This window comes from Passer montanus, unplaced genomic scaffold (genome assembly GCF_014805655.1).
Source record: "Passer montanus isolate IOZ18808 unplaced genomic scaffold, ASM1480565v1 scaffold54, whole genome shotgun sequence".
NCBI classification, from domain to species: domain Eukaryota; kingdom Metazoa; phylum Chordata; class Aves; order Passeriformes; family Passeridae; genus Passer; species Passer montanus.
In genome coordinates, this window is record NW_024370374.1 from 2,360,279 (window position 1) to 2,379,522 (window position 19,244).

Sequence of the window (19,244 nt, forward strand, 5' to 3'; positions counted from 1 at the left end):
CCACCAAAAAAACCCCCCAGGTGATATTTCTGGGTTGGTGAAAGGGAGAAAGCCAATCCCAAGAGGTGACGTGGTAAAAATAAGTGTTAGTGGTTCTTGTCCTCTAGCAGTTTCCCTTGGTTTGGGCTGCCCTGTCTTTCCCTGTGGAAGTCCCACAGGAATGCAGTGATTTTGATAGATTGTGCTCTATTCACTTCTGAAGCACAGTGTGGTCACCCCTGTCACCTGAGGCTGCATGGGTAACCTTCCTCCTGGGCTGGGGTCCCCAGGCAGGACACCCAGCCAGAAAAAAAAAAAAACAAAACCAAAAACCAAAACAAACAAACAAACAAAAAAACCATACACCAAAAAACCCCCCAGGTGATATTTCTGGGTTGGTGAAAGGGAGAAAGCCAATCCCAAGAGGTGACGTGGTAAAAATAAGTGTTAGTGGTTCTTGTCCTCTAGCAGTTTCCCTTGGTTTGGGCTGCCCTGTCTTTCCCTGTGGAAGTCCCACAGGAATGCAGTGATTTTGATAGATTGTGCTCTATTCACTTCTGAAGCACAGTGTGGTCACCCCTCTCACCTGAGGCTGCACGGGTAACCTTCCTCATGGGCTGGGGTCCCCAGGCAGGACACCGAGCCAGGTTCACCCCTGCTGCTTGGGACTGGATCTCCCTCCTGCCTGCACAGCCTCAGCAAGGGCACACACTTTCCTGCCTGTGCCCTAAGGACTGGCAGGTTCCTGCTGGGACTGGCCTCAGCATTGGGGCTGGGGGAGCTCAGCAGCCCCAGAGCCCCTCAGAGCTCTGCCAGAAGTGCACTTGTGTCTGGGAGCCGGGGTGTTGGCACACTGGAGTGTGAACCTGGGTGCACAGCAGCAGCAGGGGACTGAGGGCCACAGTTTCTGGGCACAGAGACAGCAGGATTTGGGAATGGTGGGGAAAGCTGCTCTTTAACCCTGCCCTAAGCTGCCCTCTGCAGCAAGGGACATTTCTGCTGCTGCTCAGTGTCCCAGCTGCCTTCAGCGGAGTTATGGCTCTGCTTCTGAAACATGAGGGGACCAGTGCTCAAGCAGAGGCATTTCAGCTTGCTTGCTTTGAATGCACAAGAAAGCTTTGAGATTTTTTGCGAGTACCCACTGTGGGATGAATTTTTATATCTCAAGTGATGAGATAAGATGTATTTCCTCCTCCTTCCACGCATCAGCCTTGCCTTCAAGTCAGGTGCACACGAGCACTGTCACTGCCCACCCACAGTCCCCTGGAGGCCCCGGGTGCCTCACATGTGGGATAAATCTCAGTAGAGCACACACAGGGCTAGTTCATGCTCCTGAGAGGAGGCCTCCACCAAGCTCTGTGAGGGTCTGTCCCTGGAGAGGCAGCTATGGCAGACAGACAGGCAGGACAGGGCTGCATTCCCTGGGATTCCCTGCACCAGGAGCCGTGAGGCTTTGCCATGCTCTGGGAGGCTGCCTGGGGTGTCCCACCCAGGGGGGGCTCCCCCATGCCTGGGATGACAAGGTGGAACAGGGTGTCCTCCAAGCCTCCTGGCATCCCTGTCAGCCTTGGCTCTGCCTCTTGGGTACTGTAAATGTGTGGGAATTGGCACAGACATCAGAGTTTGGCTCCACCAAAGGCTTGGATTTAAAGTCTTGCCTTAATTGATCTCAGTTTTTAAAAGATTAATCAATAATGATTCTTGATCCAGGTTTCCATGTGGGCTAAGAAAGATTGTTAGAGAGGAAAGCAGAGAAGACTGGAGAGGGTGTCCCTCTTAATTCTGACTGATTTTCAGCTTGTTCTCAGCAGGGACATTACTTAGTGGTTTGCCAAGTAATTTTTCTATAATATTGTTAAAATCTTCTGTGTACCTCAAGGGCTCTAGAGGGAGCTAAAAGCCTTTGAGAGGGAAGCAATGAGCATGAGTCTGCCTGAACCTCAAGTATGCTGTTAAAATGAGGTGTAAAGCACAGTCAGCATACACTGGGAGCAGAATAAAAGCTTTTTTACTCTCTGGAGGAAGACTGTAAATCATAGTTTCTATATTTAATCCAATTTGATTAAAGGAATTCATATGATCATCAGTCACATGAAAAAAACCTCTGTCTCCTTTTCAGACATATTTCCCCAAACACATATGTTTCATAAACAGCACAGGGTAGGCAGCCAAGGAGAGGAAATCAGTGTCATGGCTATATTGGCTGAAAGGCTCAGAGCAGGATATTACCTTTCAAAACCTTTAATCCCCATCGCACGGCCACAGGGAACACCGTGCTCTTAATTTATCTTGGGATTTTGGGCCAAGAAGATCGTGATAGCGCCCTAGGGAACTTTTTTTTTTTTTTTTTTTAAATCCTGTTTTGAAAGCAAAGCTGAAAATACAGGTTCAGCATCTTGGTGGGAATGAGACTGTTTTCCCTGTGACAGATGGGGAGCTGTGGCTTTGTGTGGAGCGATGTTCTCACGTGTGCAGGCCTGTCCTTGTAAGCCTGCCCACGAGAGCTGGGGTGGACAGAAATTCTCCCCACGGGCATGAGCAGACCCCTGGGCTGGGGGTTTTGTGCCCTCATCAGTGTTCTGGCTGTCGCTGCTGCAGCACTTGCATTTCCTCTCAGTGTCCTGAACCATGACGTTTGCTCCTGCCAAGAGGTTCAAGGCTTTAGTGGATCAGGCTGAAGCCCCCTAGCTCACTCATGCAGGTGGTGGTGGTAGTGGCTTTTTTATCCTAATTGTGCATTCTCATGTTTTCCTGTAGCTCAATTACAGAATATAAAGGTCGGCCCCTGGCTGCCATCCCTGCAGGAGCTCCTTAACAGGCTCCAGCACAGTGTGTCTCTCCAGTCTTGATCAAACATAACAAGTTGCATCAAGATTGGATACAAATAAGTGAGACAACCAGAGGAAACTCAGCCTCCCTCCCTGGCTTTGCTGAAGTCCACATGCAGCAGCTCTCCTCTCTGTCTCTGGCGTGTTGCTTTTGTCCTTATGCACCTTTTAATCCCCATGTAGAAGAACCAAAGTTTGCATGGATTTCAGAACTAATGGTTGGGTTTGGCAGTTAATAACTGAGCTGTAAATATACTTGTGTTACAGCTGGACATGATAATATCTTGGATCAGGGATACTTTTGTTTGTCCAAAGATTATTTGTTATGTAAAATTCCCATAGGCACAAGTAGTGGAAGGTTCTCCTGCCTCCCATCAGGTGCAAGTTGCCTCCTTTAGTAATTAATTACCTTGCCTCATCCTAGGAGAGCCCCCTCATGCTGCCTGTTGTCCTGGCTTGGGAGACTTTTTTCTGTCCTTACTGCCTGCAGGTGGATGCATTCCCACTTTGTCCCCATTCTGATGGACAGCCCTCTCAGAAGTCATCCTTTTTCTTAATTTCTTGGAATTACCCAAAGTTCAAAAGTCACAGGTTGTATGACTGCCTCTGCTTCTGAGGCCTGAAGGCCCTCTAAAGAGGACTGGCTTTCCAGAAAGCGTCCTGCAACTCAAAAGCTGCTTCACTACATCCAGCCCAGAGGTGGAAGCAGTTCAGCTCCACTGCTGACAATATTAGCCTGTGTTTGGCACAGCACACACACACATATGTGAGCGAGGCCATCAACTTCAATGCTGCAGGTCAGCTCTGCAGCTTTAATCTACTCAGGAGGCTGTTTAATCCTCTACTCTTCTTCTTCAATTGCAGACTTCATTTTAGACAGAGCCAATACCAATGGGAAGGTAAAAGTTGTGTCTTTTGCAGGCTTTCCTCTGCTGTCAAGCAAGAAACCTGGGCTACACGGGAAGGACAGCTCAGGCAGCTGCCAGAGTGGTGCTGCAGAGGAGCACTCCCAAACACAGGTACGAAGGAGAATTGTGCAGAGCAGAGTGACTGTGACTGCTGCTGGGCCGTGTCTGTTCTCAGCAGGCTGTCTCTGCTCCTTTAAATAGTTTGGGTCCTCACAGTAACACTGAGGATGGAGTTAGACTTGTGCTGTATGTAGGGAAGAGACTTGGATTTGATGTAATCATTCCCAAATCCAGTGTCTGTGAGACTCAGGCCTCAATCACGAGCAGTTAGCCACTAATCTGTTGCATCAGTCATAAAATCACAGAATAGTTTAGGCTGGAAAAGGATTTCATATCTCCCACTGCTCAGGAGCGTCTTCTGTGTCCTTCAGGACCTCGGATTTCCATGGTATTTTCTGAAGGATTTTATTTTTAGATTTTTTAAGAATGAGGAAGGGTGGGCCTGCCATGAGTGCAGCAGTGGAGTCGTGGCTGACCATCCTGAGCAAAGAGCAGCACGTCCCTGGAGCCAGGTGGAGCAGGGACCAGCCCACATCCTCCATGCCCTGGACAGTTGTCCTCACCCTTGGGTTAAACTTGACTAAAAGTACTTGACCTCTGGGCCTGTTCTGGGAAAAAAATCCACTCTTGCACATCGACGGTGGTGGCTGAAATCCGGTGCAGGACAATGGGGCAGGAAAGGGAACATCCCAGGGGAGCAGAGCTGCACAGCACTGCCTGCCCACGAGGAGAGGCCACTCCATTCAGCTCCTGCTCTACCAGCACTGCTCAGAGGCCTTTTTCTCACTCTGAAAAGCAAGGATTCAGAGGGTGTTTATTTGTTTATTGTGTTTCTTTTATTTATTTTTTTTTTTTAATCCAAGATCCTGGCCAGTAACAACTTTAGTCATCAAACAGAAGTGTGAAACAAAGTGCAATCATTATTGCCTTACTTCTGATGCTTCTGGGAAATGAAAAATCAGACAGATTAATGGCTTCACCCATGTGAATTTGGGTATCTGGCACATAAGTGGAAGCAGGAATTCAATCTTCACACCATCCATTATCACATAGCGCTGATGATAAAATGCCTCCCTTTCAAGAAGGAAGGAAGGAAGGACTCTAGTTTTGTTCTGCTGGCTACATAAAGTGGGTATTTATCCCTGTTACTATCTTCAGCAGAAGATTTTGGTGGCTGGAGTAATAAATTTAAACCCTTACCAAAGGAAAAATAATCACGAGAGGAAACAAATTTAATTGTTTAAAACTACAATTTTGCATTTTATAATCTTTCCTGGGTCACTACTTCTGTTCCTACCTGTGCTACATAAACATGCAATATTAAAAAAACATTTGGAGAGGATGGATTATGGTCTCTTTTGCTTGCTCAAAACCTAAGGTGATGCAACTGGAACACACAGGGAATAGAGCAGATCTGCTCTTCTGTTTTCCTAGAGATAGGACTGTTTATTTCTAAAGAAAATATTAAAGGTAATTCATAAAGATATGACAGATTCTTGGCATGAATAACATTATTTTCAGACTATTAAAATTTCCAGTAGTATTAGATCTCTACTCCTAAAGAAATATTAGCCCTTTAGGAGAAAAGCTTTTCTCACATTATCATCTACATGTGTATTTGTATAAATTAAATATGTTCATCACTATTATGTTAAGATTAAAATGGAATAAAATATTTTATGAAATAGAAGCTACAGAAACCAGTGTTTTTATATCCCTAAAATATATATTTTTTAATGCACTTCACAGTTGGCCTCTTACAACAAGCCACCAGAAATTCCAAGAGGACATTGCAAACCCTGCAGCCCAGTATTTCAAAGAAAAGAAAGAGCCAGGGAGAATCCTGAAGACACACATTGCTATGTTCCCCACTGTCCTTTTCAGAGCAGCACCACGGGTTCTCCACAGGCCCCTCTTGGGAATGCTGATTTTTATGAGCCTGAAGACACAGACAGTGACACTGGGACATGCTCAGCCTGGGACTGGAAGGACAAAACACGAAGACACACCTCTGAACCAGAGCACTTTAACAGGAAGGCAAAAGCACTGTCATCTCTGGATTCGAAAGAGAAAGATGGCAAAAATACCAGGCACCCAGAAGAAAAGCTTGAGCAAGAATTAAAGGAGGCAAAACAGAGGCTGGGGCTTCGTACTCAGCAGCAGCCCTTGCATGGCTCTAACAGGTCAGAGCCAGGTGGGAGCAGTGCAGGGTGTGGAAACAGCAGAGCCCCGTGGGCTCTGAAGAAAAAGGATGCTGGCTGGAGGGAAGAAGGGTTCAAACACTCTGCTTGTCCTGGGCCTCTCTCATTTGCAGGTGGTGCTCCACCAGCTTCACCAGTGGACACAAAGGGTGCTCTGAGGATTCCAGATGTGGTTTCCAGGGAGCATGCAACCACCCAGCCAAAGTCCCCGCTGAGGCTCATAGCCAATGCTATCAAAAGGTCCATTTGGGAGCCTCTAACCTCAGCTCCAGAAGGATTAAAGCAGGACTTGGACAGCAAAGTCAAAGCCTCCTCAGAACAAGCCTTCTTCAGCTTCCCCAGCACTCCTGGGTATTCCCTGAGCCAAAGGAACAGGAACAACAATAACACTCAGTCACAGGACCCTAAAATAACGGAGTGGGCAGGAAAATATGTAGGAGATGGGAGCCCTTACGCAAATCAATCTCATTCTTCTGTGGGTTCAGAAGGGACATCTCTAAGGGATTACAGGGAGGAGGTATCCTTCACACCCCACAGGCCTTCCAAGACAGCCCATGTGCCTCAGAAATCAGCTTGCACTAGGATGGAGGAAGTCCCAGGACTCCTAGAAAAGTTTACCTTTGAAGACAGTCCTCTAGGGACTCCCATGGATGAAATATATATTCATGAGAAAAAGTCCACTCTTCTTTCATCTCCAGAGCCCAAGGACAGTGTGAAGGACTCTGCACAGAAAGGGTCACTCTTCAATAGACTGAGAAGCAAAGCTCATGAAAGGGAACGGAATTCCTTGGTGTCATCTCTGCCTGTCATTAAGGACCATTCTCCAGAGAGGTTGTGTTATCCTTTCACAGGTGAGGACCACAGTGGAATTTTGTTTTTATTATTATTTGTTATTATTTAATAATAACTTTGTTATTATTATTACTGCTTTAATCATCACTATTATTTTTACTATTGCTATTATTATTGTGTAATAGCACTTAACCTTTAAAAGACCTGTGAGTGTCTTGTGGTATGTTGTGTTTAATTTCTAGTTATTTTCTACAAAAGGAGATTTAATAAATACATTTTGTGGCTAAAGCTTAGGAGTTGCTACAGATTTGAAGGAGTGGAGTGGATTTGCAAGCAGAACCAGCTTGCTGGACTGAAGTTTGGTTTGCTGCTGGCTGTTGTTGGGACATGTTTGGGTCAGGGAATTGCCCTCAAGAGGTGGAAGGGGTGGCAAGGCAGAGTGGCATGCTGGGCAGAGCAGCTTCTGCAGTGACACTGAGTTGTGGAAGGGGGACTAGAGCAGGCAAGCAGAAGGACAAGCACCAAAAACTCCAGTTTTTGCAGTGCAGAGTGCATTTGTTTTCCCTCCATGAAGAACCAGAGACTGAAGCAGTATGGTTGCAGCAGCAAGAAGCTTTGCTCTGTGTTTGTGCTTCCTCAGCACGTGTCTCCTCAGCTCTGCTGTCAAACTGACCACGCTGTGGACATTCTTTTGGGAGCTTTGCAGTGTCATTAATATCCCCTTGTTGTTCAATTTGAGAGGAGAGAGCACCTTATTGACCTCCTCTGACCCATTTGTGAGTCTATCTGGGCAGTGATTAAAAGGCATCAATTTTCTCGTTTGCTTGCAAGAGCAAGGTTAGTATTAAAACTGCAGACAAGTCCAAGAAATATTGATGCCAGACCAAGAGCAATCTGAGTGATCTGAGCATAGGCTCAGAAGGAATTAAGTGCAGCACAGATTCAGGTGTGAAATATGAGGCATGAGAGCTGCACCCACCTGTCTTTCTCTGTGATCCATCTTCCCACTGCAGAAAGTCTCAGTTATTTAACTAAACTATTGAATTGCTAAACTATTGAACTTAACTATTGAATTTTGTCAACACACCTGTTTGTCTTTTGCTTTATGAAATTGCAACCCAAACTGTAACCCCAAAATTGCTGCTGTGCCTCAGCAATAAAACCTGTAGGTAGAATGTGGGGTCACTGAAATGTTCCCAGTGAGCTGCCAGACCCTTTTGCATCCCTGCTGCTTCAGAGCTGCCACACGGTGAGAAAGATACAGTAGGTAAGCCACTGGATCTGGAGCTCATTCAAACTGATAGAATAACTCCTGCTCTCATTCCTGAGTTTTTGGATTGGATCCTTAGAGCATCCTTTATCCAACAACTGACAAAACCAGGCACTCCCATTGAGCCAGAAGATGTTGAGGACTGCACTGAAGCCACAGAGAGTTCACACATCTCACTGTGTTCTTAAATGGGAGGCCTTTTCAGAGTCTGTACCTCATCACTCCCCATCAACTAAGCCAAGCTGACTTGCTCTTAACTAAATGCATTGCAGTAATTGGTATGTTGTGCTCATACTGAAATGGGAAAAGTTCTTGCAAGATTGAATAATGCTCTTCTTTATTTATGCTGAAAATATTTTGAAATAACATGCTGGTGTAACGTGTTGCATTCCTCTGCTGTGCAAGCCAGAAGAGAAATTATTAAATTATTACAATTATTGAATATAGGCAATGCAAAGTCTGTTTAGAAAAAAAAATTTAAAAAGCTCTAATTTAGTCATTTGCCCAGTAATCTGTTATCTTCTTCTTGAACATTGTAGCTCTCTGAAGTTTTAAAAACATTCATATTTGAGTAAATCTATATATAGTAAAGCTAGTAAAGAGCTGAGTCCTGTTTGACTCTCAGAAATGGCATTTCTGTCTCATACAGGCACTTGTCAGAGGCCCAGGCTTGGCAAACTTTAGTCATGAAGTGATGACAAGCTTTAGTCCACATTTCTTGTTATTATTTTCCTCTCTTGAAATTTACTACAAATTTCAGAAAATTTCTTTAAGGGAAAAAAATACTCCTGGCACCTTGCAGAAACCAATTTAATGAGACTCCTTCTAATACTTCTCTTTGTTCTTTGCAGTAGGGCTTTCCTATCCTGTTTGGGGTCAAACTTGCTCTGTGCAGGGATGGTAGGTATTGCATTGCACTGGTGTTTTCTCCCTCAGTGGCTTGTGGATCCAGAGAATGAGCTGGGTGATAAAAGTCCATGGGCTTGAGATGAGCCTGGGCCAGCTCATCACAGAGAAAACCCCTCGGGGAGTAACCAAATACTTAGAAACCACTTCTGATATTTAATATGTTCTGTCCTCCCATCCCTTCCTGCCACGTGCTCAGCCCCCAGCTGAAGCTCAGCATGGAGAAGCAATCTTCACAAAAATGAAGAATCCTAGCAGCAGATTGCCTGTGGTTCAAACCTACACCTGCAGTGGCACCTTCCATATGGCTCATTCCAGTTTCCCATGTCCTGATTTCAAGGCTTTCTGCCTAACACTTCCCCTCTGTTTCATGACAGCTGGTCCTCAGAGACACTTGGAAATTTGGGGCTGTGCAGAAATCCAGCTGCACAGACTGCTTGTGTAAGACCTAGAGAAAGCTCACTGAATTAATGGAGGTTCATGCAAACTTTTCAGTCACAGACTAGTTAAAAAAAAATAAATCCAAAGTTTGCCTGTAGGATATACAACTGTCCACAAGTAACCATGCTGGACTTCCTAAGTGCTATTCCAGATTTTTGGTTTACTGTACAAATATCTTTAAGTCTTTTTTCTCTGATGCTTCCTTTGTGTTTCAACCTGCAGTAAAATTCCCCCCAAAAAACTGATCAATAAAATTGTTCAATCAGATGATGTTCAATCTGTTCTCTCCTAAGCCTACTTGACATTTTGAAATTCAAAAAAATGCCGAAGTGCCATGTTAATTACTGATACTTTAAGCAGGATAACCAATTCAGCTGATGAGAAAATTTAACGTGCTGTGAACTCACTTTGCTGATTTTGTGCACCCTCAGACTGGGAAGGGACTTCTTGTAAATGTTTCAGGTTCCCAATACTGCATTGTTGTGCCCCAGAAAGTGTGTGTTTGCAGCAGAGTCTCAGTGAGGACACTGCTTTTGCACTGATTTTGTATTTTAGAAGGGGAGCTGAGGCACCAGAAAATTAATTACTTGCATAAGACCACATGAGAAATCTGTGGAGAAGCAGAGATGTGAAACCAAACAGCCAAGTCCTCTGTTCCTGCTGATCATTCTTCTGGATTTCTACTGGCCATTCTTTCCATTTCCTTTCCATTTCCATTTCCTACCAGCTTCCATCTCATTTGGACACCAGTGCCCCAGGAGATATGCGTAACTTTATCTCTCTCTTTTGTAAAACACTGAAGTTCTTACAGTGGTCAGGATTAATCCCATGACTTTACAAAAATATGCAATCTTGGAGAGTTATGGAGGAAGCCAAGAGATTAATACGGCATTATGTTATCAGAACAGCTCCTGCTCCAAGGCATTCTCTGTATTTAGGCTGCAGTAACTGCATGACACAAAAACACCCCAGGAAAGCAAGGGAAGTGAGCTGTGACAGGCAGATTGGCACCAGGGCTTTCCCTAGGAATCTCCAGGACAATCAGTGGTGCTCCCACATCTAACACAAGGAAGCGCCTTACCCTCTTCACACCTCCCTTGTTTTCCAGAGAACCTCAGGTTTCCTGGGAAAATGAGTACATCCAAGTACCTTGGATGTTCATGTTAAGGGAGAGGTTCTCAAAAGCATTGCACTTTCATCTGAGATCCAGTCCCATGGGGAGGGAAAGCTCTAGTCTAATATATGCTAATTTAGAAATGAGGGAGATGCTACAGTACTTAGGAAATGAGAAATATGTAGTAAATAACTCCCAGTCTGAAGGAATGAGATGCCTGGAAAGTGAAAGCCCAAGACTAGAAGACTTGAGTTAGTGTTTGGAAAAGAACCTGTGTTTTTGAGATCACTTCTGCAGCAGCTCAAGCTTTAAGGCTTGTCATATTTGGAGGCAAATGATTATCATCTGACTTTGGTACTGCAGTCCTAAATTTCAGATTTCAATGACTCAGTGAAGTCCCTAAGTTTGAACATTGTTGTGTTTGTTTTGTCCAAATTCTCACAGCTGTTGGCTCAGTTCTGCCTATCCCACCCTGTTTGGTTTGAGGGGTTTTTTGGGTTTTGTTTTGGGGTTTTTGTTGTTTGTTTGTCTTATTGTATGGAGCAGGCTGCTTCTCCTCCAGACCTTGTAACACATCCTAAATTATGGGTATCACCCAAAGGGAAGGACAGAGGGAGCACTCACTTATTCCCTGCCCAGCTGAGAGAAGAAGGGGAGTGTGTAATTGCTCATGTTTCCAGCCCTGCCAGGCTGCAAGGTTTGCCCTCTGCCTGTTGTGGAATTTGGTTTCTCTGGGGGGCTGACCACGGGGTAGTTACTGGTACCACAGGGTAGTTACTCCAACTTCTGGTTGCACAGGGAAAAGCAAGGTGGGGGAGTTTCCTCAGCAAAAGAAGCAGTGGCTGATGCTCCCCACACCTGGGAAGGGAGCCCATGTATTTGCTTAGATAACTAGAGATAGATGAATCTTTTTGAAGGAAGAAATGTGTAGTGTAAATATATAAAATATATTTTTAAAATCTATAATATAAAAATACATATATATATAATATATATAAATAATAAATATATAGACTTTCAGCCTTTATATTTGTTTAGATAACTGGAGAGAAATGTATCTTTTTGAAGGAAGAAATGTGTAGTGTAAATATATAAAATATATTTTTAAAATCTATAATATAAAAATACATATATATAATATATATAAATAATAAATATATAGACTTTCAGCCTTTATATTTGTTTAGATAACTGGAGAGAAATGTATCTTTTTGAAGGAAGAAATGTGCAGTGTAAAAACATATAAATAAATAAATAAAAAAAATATCTACAAGATAATATATAAATATAAATATTGGGCAGGACCTGTGAGACCCACCTGGAGGGCTGCTGCACCTCCCTGCCCAAGGACCTGCACCCAAAAAGGATGGCAGGACCCAAGTCTGCTCCATTGAGCCCTCTGAGCTTGCAGCTTCACTGAGAACAAGGACTGGGTGCTGCTAAAATTGAGATCACTGGGAAAAAAAAAAAATCAGAATTTCTTCCTCAAATTTCTTGGATTTGCTTTTATTGCTTTCCTGTCTGGGATGAACATGTTTCATGCATCCTGAGCTTAAATTAGGGCTGGAGGCAAAAGTCCTACTTCAGCCCTGGGACCCAGAGCAAGGCTAAGAAGAAACATCTACACTGGGAGAAGGGGAGGAGACTTTAATCTGAATACACCTAGAAAGCCAACTGTTGCCTTGTAGATACAAAGAAAAACTAACACTGTTAGCTTTAAATTATGTACATTTCCAAGATGCCCAGCTGTTAATCATTAACCCTGTAGCAGGTTGAAGCAGAGAGACAGATGTTCCAAAAGAGGTTTTATTTTCTGAATTAAAGAGAATGAAGCTACGCATTAGACAAATTAAGAAGAAATTCAAATATTTACACCCAGTTGAAACAAGATGCTGGAAAAACAGGCATGATAAAATTGCTGCAATTAAATGTAATTTAATTTATAATTCTGAAAGCATGTTTCTTCCAAAGGCAGACTTTGAGTTTCCCTTATGGAGTGTATTGTTGTGATGTACAGATTTTCCTGACTTCTTATGGCATTTTAATCAACAGCCCAATGATGTGATAATATTCCTAAAGCAGAAAAATAAGTGACATTTGTTTAGACATAATTAATGAAATATTTATGTTGCATGAGGCTGTGTGATAAAGCCCTGTTCTCTTAGTCCATTTGCTTCTGATTACATTTGTGATTTTTTTATATGACCAGACATTCTGACGCCAACTATTTTACACTGAGCAGATGTCATGTAGTAAAAATGGGTGCCAGATGCTACAAGCCACATAAGGGTAATTTGTTTAAGAGCTGGCTCAGACTTTGTGCATTCAATTACACTGTATATTGAGCCTTATACAATCATTTGGGTAATATGGCTAACTTCAGATATACATTTTAATGAATGTTGAGTGCATTCAGAACAGCGTGCTACATGCAGGGAGCTCAAGGAATTAATTTATTTGTTCGTAGTACCTGGAAAAAAAGAAAATAAAATATATAGCCAGACAGTTTTTGACAGGGATAAAAATGTTAATTAATGTTGTCAGCTGAATTTCCAAATTGCTCTAGGTGCTGCTGATTAGAACTCAGGGCAGGTGCAAACTGTCTGTTTAAGTTAAAGAACAGTATTTTTTGCTTCACTGACCATTTTGTTATTGTGTTTTAGGATATGAACACCTACCTGTCAGAAAACAAGGTACTGAGTATTCTACTTCATCCTCTGATGAGGAATTTGAATCCAAGCCTTCATTAACACACAAGGTAATTTGAGTTGGAAACAGAAAGATATTTCCTTAGTTGGGCTGTATTTAAAATTCATCATATGATTTTGATCTAAAACATGCAGCAATTCCTCCAAGTGGGGATTGGAACATAGGAGGTTACATGCCATGGAGAGAAAATACATTAGGACAGATGAACATCAACAATTCTGTTTTCTCTTTGGACCTTTAATTTCCCCTGGTCATACCAGTGCTGACAGAGGAGGTCTTAATCTGACAAACAGAAATGTTTCACTGAAACCACTTTGAAGATGATTCTTAAGTGGCCTTAATATGTAGCCCAACAAGCAAACTATTGAAAAAAGTAAACCAAACAGATGCAGATTTCCTTTGGGGGAATACGGATTTGTTGGAGAAGTGCTGCAGGCAGCTTGCCTGGAAAACACTCTGTTTGTGGCTCACACACTTGTGCTAATTGGGATAAAATCACACCCAGGCCCTGTACCCCAAAAGGGCTGACAGCAGGAGCTGGGGGGCTACAGCACCCTGAACCCTCCACACCCAGCTCTGACGTGAGGAAACAGCTTTTGTTGTCTGAATAGCTCCTCAGAAATGTGTTTCTCTCTTTCCTGTGCAGAGTATCAGTAAATGTGATTTACAGTATGAGGGGGCCTTTTGATTTGCTGCCTTTGGGGGTGGGGGGAAGAGGAAGGAAAGCAAAGTACTGAGAAAGACTGAAAAATATGAAAGCCAAGTGCGATTTGAGTGGAAAAAGAGAAGCCAAAGCACAGCGATGTGTGGCAGCACTTGTCCCCAGTGGCTCTGTGTCAGGATGTGCTGAGATGGCAGGATTCTTCATTCATCTTTCCTGTTACAGGAAAGACAATCTGTAGTACAATAATGTTATGGTGAATTTAAAAAAAAAGTTTAAATAAAACAGATAAAAGAAGGGAGACATGGGAGCAAACTGGATAGAAGTGACCCCAGCAGTTCAGGCAGTCACAGGGAGGGCAGGACCAGGCAGGGAGAAGGCAGAGCTCCAGGAAGGCTGCCAGAAATGGGAAGAAGGATCAGCTGTTGCACATGGGCATTAGCAGTGATTCAGTTTTGATGCACATTCCCCTCTTGGGGTGCTTCTTTCAGCTGCCTCCTACCATCCCTTTTCATGCCAGCTATTTTGCCAGTGCCACCATTTGTATCTGGCAAAACTTGGTGGGAAAAATTTTAGTGACTTCCTGGCTGGTTAATTTTTTAATTTTGTCTGGTCTATGGTGCTCAGGTATCCTGCCTCCTCAAAAATGGGAACAGCACAGCCTTGAAGGAATTCAGGACAGCTTGGGTCAAAGGCAAGATGGAGAAATGGGAGGTGATTCCCTGCCCAGCCCTGCAGCATGTGCTGTCCTGGTCTCCCGACAGCAGCAACAAGTGCCCAGGGGAAAAGCAAAAATCTCTGTAATGCAGCACAGAAATGGCATTAGGGAAGGTTTCATAGGGCTTCAGGTAGTGTCCCATGATGTGAATTTACCACTTTACAGCTATAGCAGTGGAAATGGGTTGAATTTCCTTAAATGGGTGCTTTTCCCAGCCTCTGTATGGCCGTGTATAGTGGCATGTTGTACACAGTCAGCTTTGTGATTTGGAAATGTTTTATTGACACCCATTTAGGGCCACCTTAGGAGCTTGTGATGCTTTAAAGCCAGCATAGCAAATGCATGTAAATGTTCCTGCATGGCCATTTCCCTTCTGCCCTGAGCACCTGCAGTAGCTCACCCTGCTCTGGGCAGGGGATGGGGTCAGAGTGTCCCCAGGGGTCAGTCCCAATCTCAATGGCTCCGTGGTTCTGGGGGAGCTTTGAGGAAAGCTGCAATGGCATACTTGTGCTTTGATTGCCTTTTTCTTTCCCTCTGTGTCTTTTATAGGCAAAAAGGGCTCTCAGAAGGAGAAGGAAGCTGGAGAAGGAGACAAAGCAGTTGATTAAACAAGAGGAGCTGAAGAGGCTTCACAAAGCACAGGTGAAAATGTAGCTCCCAGATGTCCCCTTTGTCTCCCAAGAGTGACTTGTGAGGATGGGGGTACCCAAAACGGGCTCTGCACCTCCCCTCACTCCTCAGTGTGGCTCACTGCCCTCTGTGCTGAAATCCCCACAGCCAGTACGTGTGCCAGGGCCCTGCATCTCTCTGGGGGACAAACCCATGTCAGTCCCTGGAGATCATCACAATTACCATCATAATTTTGTAAATGTGCATGAAGAACAAGAGGGAATAGTGACTGGCAATAAGAGAAAAGAACTGAAGAGGGAAAGAGACAGAAAGGGGAAACAACATCAACCCTGTAGAATGTAAGAAACTCAGCCATTACCTCTGTGCATTACAGGAGGATACAAAAATACAGTGATGGCTTTTGTTCTCTCCCTGCTTACAACAATGAAAGTGAATCATTTTTTCCCCTTAATGATGGAAAGCCACTTCATTTTATACAGGCCCTGCTATTCAGAAAATGCTAGGAAAGCTCTGGACTCTACTGGTGTGTTATTATTTCCAATTACAGTTTAAGATTTGTAAATGCACTTCTGCACAATTTGATCTCAGATGTATCCTACTTAATGCACAGGAAGAGAAGCTATTTTTAGGTTTTTATCTGAGAATTGTAAATTATCTCCAGGTAACATTAGATGCATATGTGACTACTCTTGTTTTAATACTTTGTGGAGACAATGAAGCCCAAACTTTTGGAATGATCTTTTGTATTTGTCAGGCTGTTGCTGAGGGCTTGGCTTGGAATGCCCTAACACAGCCTGAAATGGGAACTGCTGAGCATCTGTCTTTGACATTTCAACCTTTTAAGGTGTTTCATGCTTTTTATCCCCACCACACCTCTGTTTCAAAGGGAATGGACAATGGATGTAGAAATCCTTCCTGAAGTGCCACTGAATTGTCACAGCTATTAGACCCTTTTCTTTCTCGGTCAAAAGCTGGTGAAAAGTGAAAACAAACCAAACAAAATCCCATGGAAAATAAAATAGCTAGCAGAGCTTTCTAGCTGTAAACCTTCCCTATTTATATGAGCTTTACTAATGTAATATCTCAGAATATATGTCTCTGAATATGAAAGTATTAGCTTTTTGCACCTTGTGAGACACAGAAACGTTATGATCTCTTTTTTTTACAATGGTAGAGCTAAAACTCAGAAAAAACTGAGGTTCTTTTGGTGCCTGTGATACTTACATAAAATTGTCATAGACACCTAGTGGCATTTTTAAATTGCTTAGGTGCCTGGTACACTCAATGAGTTGGCAAGAGCCATGACTCCTTCAAGACCTTTCCAAGCTGTTTCTCTAAGCACTGAGACCATCTTTTGTCTCTGAATTTTTTGTCTGTAGCTTTCCTATCATTACATTTTTGCAGGCAATCCAGCGCCAGCTAGAAGAACTGGAGGAAAGACAAAGAACTTTGGAGATTTTTGGTGTCAAACTGGAGAAAGAACTAAGAGGAGAAGCAGGTACACAAGCAGTTTGCTTGTTTAGTGGTGGGATTTTTAACCTGTTCCAAAGCAGAGGGTTTTAATGGTTGTCATGGAAATAGTTTGGTGCAAAATCTGAAAAGGAACAATAACTGGCAGGACAAAAATGATTGATAAACCATTTTCTCAAACTCTCTGTTAGCTCAAGCACCTTTACGTTGAATGCTTTAAATTTTCTGTTGGTTATCACAGATTTGGAATTATTGACAATGCTGTTGAACGTGAATTTACATTTCCCCCAACACCACACCCCGCCCCCTTTTTTTTTTAAATTTAAGTCCCATCCAGAGCTTAATTTCATCTTGTGGAGGGAACCAGAGAGGTTTCCAGGAGCTGTATCTCAGTTACCAAGCCAGCAGCAGCCTGTGCCTAGTAACAGAGTCTTTAATGACTTTCCTGGAGTGTGAAATGCCATTAATATGATTAGAGCCAGTGGCCATGCTATAGCAACAGCAGCCTGCAGCACACACACAGACCCCGACAGCACGTTGTTTTCCCCAGTGGGCAGATGATGACAGAGGTGTCCCCCTGGCCCCAGCCAGAGGAAAGGTTTCCCCTCACCTGAGCCAGCACTCCCAAGCCCCCAGGGCTGTGGGATCCTGCGCCTGGCCCAGCCTTGGCACTGCTTCCCAGCACACAAGGGGTGAAGCAGAGGGACAGGAGCCCCGGGGGCTCCTGCCAGGCTCACAGTGGGATGGGAGTGTGAGCTGTGCCATAAGGGACTTCAGAGGGGGCTGTGGGTCTGTGCTGCAGGGACTGACAGCCTGAATGCAAATGTGTCTTTATTTACCTCCGCTTTAGAAAACTGAGCCTTGTGTTTTCCTGACAGGCAGTTGTACAACATGGAAAACCCAGATATGTTTTGGCACCTGATCTTGATGTTGTCTTAACCAGGCAATCCAGTCCAACCCCTCCATGCTGGCCTTTTTAATGCCACATTTCATAGCAGCTCTCACCCCTATTCTGACACTGCACTAATCAGTTCAGCAAGAGAGCAGTCACCCAACCTTTTATATTTATTAACTAATTTCCTAGAATTGATCGTGTCAGCCTATTCCAAATTTTATTTTAAATTTTATAATCTATTTTTCTTAAATGAAATCATAACCCTTTGTCAAACAGCACCCCCCTTTACTGCCCATGAGAAAGGCTGCTTAAAAGGCTGCGAGAATTTAGAGAGTTTAGAGCTTTTTTCTTCTGATTTGTATAAAGGTGGTTGTTTTTTGTAAACCTCAAACATATAGAGGGACGAGAAGCTTCTAGCTCTTGGGGTAGACACTGAATACCAGGATAAATGGCCTAGAGCCACTTCTTGTTGTTGCTGTTTTGACAATCGCATTTCCTAAAGAAGGCTGCCTGCCAAGAGATCGATGCTTCTCATTCTCTTACCATCCCTGGTAATTGGATTGCCCTCATTAAGGTGAAAGTACTGTTTTTTTCTCCCTGTTGATTGTTTGTGTGTAGGTGGCCAGTTACAAATAGGGCAGATACTGAAATGTAGGATGTTACTGTCTCTCAATAACTCTTCTGGTGCAAAAGCACGAAGCCGTGAGCTTCCCAGACAAAATGTGAGTGCTTTGCTGCTCGCAATAACATATGTGTAATGATGCAGGAATTAGTGAGTTTAATATTCTGTTCAAGCTTCCTAAAAATAATGAGCATTACTTTTTAATGAATGACCAGTGTTTATTAGGTTAAGTTGTATTTAAGCAGGTCTGCGCTTATGCAATTCAAGTGATTTAATAGGTATTATTAAGGTAATTAGAAAACGATCACAGTTCAGCAATAATATTGAGCTGCAAAGGTTGTGAATAACCAAATTTAGAGGCAGGCCTGCAAACACCAGTTTTCAGTGACATTTACGCAACTCTCCTCTAATAATTCTGTAAGCCTGGGATGAATGGCCTCTTTGTTAGGGGGAGTTATTCATTAGCTCCTCAACTGAATTACAAGAGAACATGCGTGGGTGCGAAACAACTGCCATGAAGACTGATGAGCAAAATGAGGTTTTGATGGTCTTGTAATTGTAGTGACAACAATTCATGCATTAGGAAAAAACCCACAAACCCCCCAAAAAACACCCCAAAAAATGAGAAGAAATAATATCAGTCCTATGAATAATTTCTCATGGTGGTTATTTCCTTTATTCTGCTTCAAAATACCAAATAATAAATCACTGATGTACCGTTGCTTTGTTTTCCACTGACATTTGTAAAGGCTTATGGAGAGCTTCTGCCTACAAGAAAATACAGAAATAAAAATCTCAAAACACATTTTCCACTGAAATTAGCATAAGGCCTCAGTTGACTAAACAAGTCATGAACAATGATGGTAAAGAAGAAAACCTACATTGAGAGAACGTTAGGAAATGTCTCCATGCTTTGAAAGGTGAATAAATATCTGCACATGTTGTAGATAGTTTTTGATTTCACAAAAAAAAATATCTGAGGTGTCTTGGAATTTTCAACAGAGTCAAAAGAAATCAGTTGCAAGCCTGTAGAAATAAGG

The 19,244-nt window shown here is 43.3% G+C and overlaps 1 protein-coding gene across 1 annotated transcript in view; it reads left to right on the forward strand.

Moving 5' to 3' along the window:
* The window catches only part of MICALCL (MICAL C-terminal like), a 39,948-nt gene that overhangs the window by 12,343 nt on the left and 8,361 nt on the right, over positions 1-19,244 (forward strand). Inside the window, exons 5-9 of the mRNA XM_039725149.1 lie at positions 3,729-3,826; positions 5,525-6,827; positions 13,163-13,257; positions 15,137-15,229; positions 16,622-16,715. Coding sequence (XP_039581083.1) covers positions 3,729-3,826; positions 5,525-6,827; positions 13,163-13,257; positions 15,137-15,229; positions 16,622-16,715 — 1,683 coding nt within the window. The remainder of the gene's footprint in view (positions 1-3,728; positions 3,827-5,524; positions 6,828-13,162; positions 13,258-15,136; positions 15,230-16,621; positions 16,716-19,244) is intronic.